This window comes from Corvus brachyrhynchos, unplaced genomic scaffold, assembly GCF_000691975.1.
Source record: "Corvus brachyrhynchos isolate BGI_N302 unplaced genomic scaffold, ASM69197v1 scaffold130, whole genome shotgun sequence".
In the NCBI taxonomy this organism is placed as follows: Eukaryota; Metazoa; Chordata; class Aves; order Passeriformes; family Corvidae; genus Corvus; species Corvus brachyrhynchos.
In genome coordinates, this window is record NW_008236193.1 from 1,526,588 (window position 1) to 1,532,097 (window position 5,510).

Below are 5,510 nucleotides of genomic sequence, written 5' to 3' on the forward strand. Positions count from 1 at the left end.
CTCTCTCTCTCTCGCTCTCTCTCTCTCGCTCTCTCTCTCTCGCTCTCTCTCTCTCGCTCTCTCTCGACGCAGAGAGCGAACTGACCCCACACCCAGGTGAAACAAAGGAGTAGCCAAGCCCACCCCACCCCCAATGGGCAGCTCTTTTGTCTTTCTTAAGTACAGCCATTTGTCCCCTAGCAACATGCATATGGGAAAAAATTCCTTTAACAGGAAAAAAAAAAACCCTAGGACTAAACTAAAACCCTAACACCTCCTCATAAAGAGTCCTCTATAAAGGGAAAAACAGGTGGCAAAAGCAGGTTACATACAGGCTGCAGGTACATACCTCAATCGGGCAGTCTTTGAAACGCTTCAGAAGTGGAACCAGATGCTCTCAGGCCTTTCCCATTGATTCCCTGTCTGAAGCATGGCTTCTGCTCTGGTCCCTCCTGATCCTGCAGTGTTTATGCAGCTCCTGAACTAACTTAATTTAGTTTTACGGCTGGAGAACTGTAATATCAGCTGTTGTGCACTTTTACAGACTAAAAACCAGACATTTAGAAACAGATTATTTTGTCTTTATTCACTCAAAACTCCTCAAATCTTGCATTTTCTGCAGTATAAAAGAAATAAAAATGTTTACTTACAAATCAAGTTATAACAAGCAGAACCACAAGTGGATAGCTACAATATAAAAATATGCAGTATTTCCAGACACTGCCTACAAGTGAACAAACATTAGGATATTAAATATTCTTCCCCTAAAATTCCAAGTATCAAATAGATACCTCCATAAGGTTCAAGTCACTCAACCAAGATCAACCACAAGTTAGATCAGTGCTCCTGTAGAAAATGTGTGAGCCTGCTGATACACAGACTACAGCCCACCAGATCTGGAACAAGTGCTAGAAAAGACCTTCTTGGCTACATTCCTTGCAAAGGTGATGACACTACACAAGGAAGTAATTTTCCTGCACAAAAGAGACTGAACTCAACAGCAGAAGACTACAACATAATGTTTCCCCAGCTGAGTGCTGATATCTAAGAGGAAGAAAAACATGTTCTACTGTACTTAGGCTTTAGACTAATTCAGATTAAATACATTTTAATGTATTTAAAAATGGAAAAAAATATAACCAATACTCAGGGCATTCTTAACTAATTTTATGGGGTTGTTTCAAAACTCACAAGATCAAGGTTGTCTCAGACAATTCATGACAACATGTTCTCTCCTGTCAGCTCTAAACAACGTAGTTACACACTTATTTGGGGGTGGGAGGAAAACAAGAACGTACTTCTTACATTCCTCATCCTCTCATCATTTATGAAAGCCACAAAAATAAAAGTTGACTTTTTTTCCCACTATCAAATACACATTCAAACTCCCCCCTCCCCCCAAACCAGGAATTGTATGTATCTCATACACTGATAGTTCTCTCCAATGACTTGCACCCCTGAAGTTTTCAGGGACAATCCAAAGAAAGCATTAGCCATCTTGCTGCTGAATGAAAGGGTTTGGAATAGCTTCCATTCCATCCTGTGGACAAATCAGAACCACAGAAGTCCCTCTGCAAACCACAAGTCCCAGCTGACGTGTGTCTTCTGTTAATTTGAATTGATCATCTGGATCTAAAAAGCAGAGATCCACGGTTAGAACGGGAAAGTAAGAAAAAGAAACCAAATTCCATCAACTGCAAAAGGCACAGACATGCATGTTCTTTCCTGGTATAACTGCTTTGTTTTATTGAACACATGGACTATACAGGTGATGCAGCAGTGACATCTGATGTTTTCAAGACCTTCCTGACAGTGAGCAATACAGAACTTTGTATGCAACAAAAAGCAGAACACGTTTATTAAAGAATTCAAAGGCCCTTTCATTCATCTAACCAGTAGTATACATGCAAGTGATTGAAAAAAAAGCTCCTGATTCCATTTCAAATGTCATTACAGACAAACACTTGGGGATCAATGTCAATCAGAAAAAGACCCTGACCTGTAAATGCACTAGGGAAGAGAGCACCGGTCCGTTCCCAGACCAGGCCAAACAGGGCTGGATCGGGACAGACAAACACTTACGAATCAGCCAGTGCTATCTTCCATGAGATCGCTCTGTATTCAATAAAAATGAACACCACATTTTAAAACTACCTTTTAAAGAGAATTCAATGCTTCAGGTATTTCCTTTTAAGGAGGTAAGGGAATACTCTCCAAAAACACTGTCCTATCAAATGATACATTTTGTTTCAGAGAGGAGAAAGAGACACACTGCTTTATTCAAGCTTTAGAAGAAAAGAGTGGCCAGTAAGATAACTAGAGAGGAGCTCAAGCAAGGACTACCAACAATGTTGTATCACAGGGAATGTGCTTAATCTAACTTCTGCTGTAGAATCATAGAATGGTTTGTATCGGAAAGGACCTTTAAAGGTCATCTAGTACAGCCCCCCAGCAATGAGCACAGACATCTTTAATTAGCCCCAGTTGCTCGGAGTCCCACCTTTGAATGCTCCCAAGGATGGGGCACATACTACTTCTCCAAGCAACTTGTCCCAGTGTTTTTATCATGATCATTATAAAAAAAACCCCTTCCTTATATCTAAATCAACCCTATTTCAGTTTAAACCCATTACCACTTGCCCTGCCACAACAGGGCCTGCTGAAGCATTCATCCCGTCATTTTCTTTTATGTCCCTTTAAAGTACTGAAAGACCACAATAACATCTCGTAAGAGCCTTCTCCTCTCCAGGTGAACATCCCCAGCTCTCCCAGCCTGGCTCCAGCGGAGAGGGGCCCCAGCCCTTGAAGCATCTCCATGGCCTCCTCTGGATTCACTCCAGCAGCTCCACGTCTGTCTGATGTTGTTCCCCAGGACTGGAGGCAGCTCTGCAGGTGGGGTCTCACCTGAGGGAGGCAGAGGAGCAGAATCCCCTCCCTGGGATGAATCCCCCATCCCTGCTAGGCATGCAGCCCAGGATACAGCTGGCTTTGTGAGCTGCAAGCACATTGTCCAGCCTCTCATCCACCAGCATGTCCAAGTCGCAGCAGGGCTGCTCTCCATCTGTTCATCCCCCAGCCTGCATTTATACCAGGGATTGTTCCAAACCAGGAGTAGGACCTTGTACTTGGGTCTTGTTGAACCTCATGAGGTTCCTGTGGGCCCACTTCAAAAACTTGTCCAGGGTCCCCTGGACAGCCCTGTCCTTCAGGTGTGTCACCTGCAGACTGAAGGTGAACTTGATCCCATTGTCTGTGTCCCTGATGACCACTAAACAGTACTGGTCCCCACAGAGATCCCTGAGGGACACCCCTTGTCACTGATGTTCATGATGACATTAAGCCATTGACTACTACCCTGTGGACCATCCAACCAATTCCACATTCACCAAACAGTCCACCCGTCAAATCCATCTCTTTTCAATTCAGAGAGAGGGATGTTGTGAGGGACTATATCAAAGGCTTTACAGAAGTACAGATAAAAGACATCTGTAATCCCTTTCCTTGTCCACTGATGGAGTCACTCCATCATAGAAGGCCACTGGGTTGGTCAGACAGGATTTTCCCTTGGTAAAGCTATGGTGGATGTCTCAATTCACCTCCCTGTCTTCCATATCCCTTAGCAGAGCTCCAAGGAAGATCTGTTCCATGATCCTCCCAAGCACAAGAGGTGAGGCTGACAGGACAGTAGTTCCCAGGCTCCTTTCTATCCTTTGGAAAAATGGGTTCAATGTTTCCCTCTTTACCATCATCTGACTGCCATCGCTTTTTAAATGTTTTAGAGTAGCTTGGGAACTACATCAGCCAATTCTGACGCTCGGATGCACCTTGTCAGGTCCCATAGACCTGCCACCCCATCTCTTTCTTTACAACATAGTTATCCCAAGCATACTGCAGTTTGGGTGATGTTAATCTGCAGTTTCTGCTTGTTCACTCACAGAGCTGTAAGATTTCTGTTAAGAAAACCACTCAGGGAGGGGAAGCTTTCCAAAGGCTGTATGTTACTTACCTCGCATATACTCAATGGTACCATCCAGCACAAGGTTCAGAAGAGGGTCAAATCCTTTCAAGACACCACTTGCTGTTGAAGACCACACAGAAAACAATGATTAGGACCAAAACAAGGTATACAGCAACATAAGACTGCATGAAAGGTACATTCCGTTCTCCAGCGCTGTTCCCTCCTTCAGGCAAGACCAAGCAAATGAGACCAGAGATACTAAAGAGTGTCCTCTTTCTCAACGGCAAGTACACAAAAGCTGGTCTACATTGTGCCAATTAAAACTTACAGACTTTTCAATCAATTCTTCAAAATGTTCTTCAAGACACTGACATTTCTGCTTTCAGCCAATTTCAAGGGCATTTTAATAATCTTTCTGCATAACAAATCAGTACAAGTCACGCAAAGAAAAAAAAAAAAGCAACCCCAAAACAGAATACATATCCTAAATGAAATGTTATGGTTAAAAATTAAGCAAGACCATATTTTAAGTTTTTTCCTCAGAAACACCATCTTCCAGCTGCCCTCCTGGCACATCATCTCTTTAGCTTAAGCACTGCATCACGGGAAGGCACTACAGATAAACCAGCACTTCGTCCTAATGCAGAACATGATTCCACAAGACTAGTCACTAAATATATCACGAAATTACACAGAGCGACTTCCCAGTTTGAAAAACACACTTATCAGTAAGGAGTGCAGGAGTCCAAGTAACTGCCAAAGTCTCATAAGCTTTAGGTCCCAGTGGAGGTTTATAATGCAGCACATGGTTAAGTCAGACAAACAAGTGCCGGCGGGTGGCACCAACCGCATTGGGATGTATCTTCCCAGCTGGGAAGGGACGGAGATGGAAAGGCATGGTGGCATATATTGCACCATGAACTCCGGGCATGCTTAGCATGTCAAGAGATGAAAGGCACGACAGTTGTATTAATTGTTACATCCATAAATGTTTCTTTGTTGCTTTAAGTGCACCCTTGCAATGCAAAAAAAAAAAAAAAAACCAACAACAACAACAAAAAAAACCAACAACCCAGCCAAAATAAGGCCCTTCAAGACAACTAATAAAAGAAGAAATGCATAGATGAGCCATAAAGATAAAAGTGCACCCAGGAGATTAATGGAAAAGTAAACGAGAAAAGCTTCACACCGGTAACTGCAACCACTAGTAAGTAACAGCACCCGCTACTCCTCGCCTTCCCTTGAAGGGAAGCAGCGTGAGCAGGAAGGCAAAGCCGACAGGCGCCGGCTGAGGGAAAACGCCGAAAAGCAGAAGAGATTCGTGCTGCAGCCACGCGCCGGGCTCACCTTCCCGCCCGCCCTGGAACTTCACCCGGATGGTCTTGTCGATGTACTTGGAGAGGTCCAAGATGCTCTCCTTCTTCTTCTTCTCCTTATCCTACGGCAGAGCACAGACGGCCCAGTTAAAGCGCGCTCTCCGCGGGGACCCAGCCCCGGAGCCCTCCTGCGGGATCCCGCAGCGGCGGGACGGGGGCGCGGGTGCGGGTACGGAACCGGCTCCGGGGGGCCCAGC

General features: G+C 44.5%; 1 protein-coding gene across 1 annotated transcript in view; it reads right to left on the reverse strand.

Moving 5' to 3' along the window:
* Positions 1-538: 538 nt before the first annotated feature.
* The window catches only part of LSM7 (LSM7 homolog, U6 small nuclear RNA and mRNA degradation associated), a 6,776-nt gene continuing 1,804 nt past the window's right edge, over positions 539-5,510 (reverse strand). Inside the window, exons 2-4 of the mRNA XM_008639752.2 lie at positions 5,285-5,375; positions 3,986-4,057; positions 539-1,611 (exon numbers count right to left, since the gene is read on the reverse strand). Coding sequence (XP_008637974.1) covers positions 1,469-1,611; positions 3,986-4,057; positions 5,285-5,375 — 306 coding nt within the window. The 3' untranslated portion in view covers positions 539-1,468. The remainder of the gene's footprint in view (positions 1,612-3,985; positions 4,058-5,284; positions 5,376-5,510) is intronic.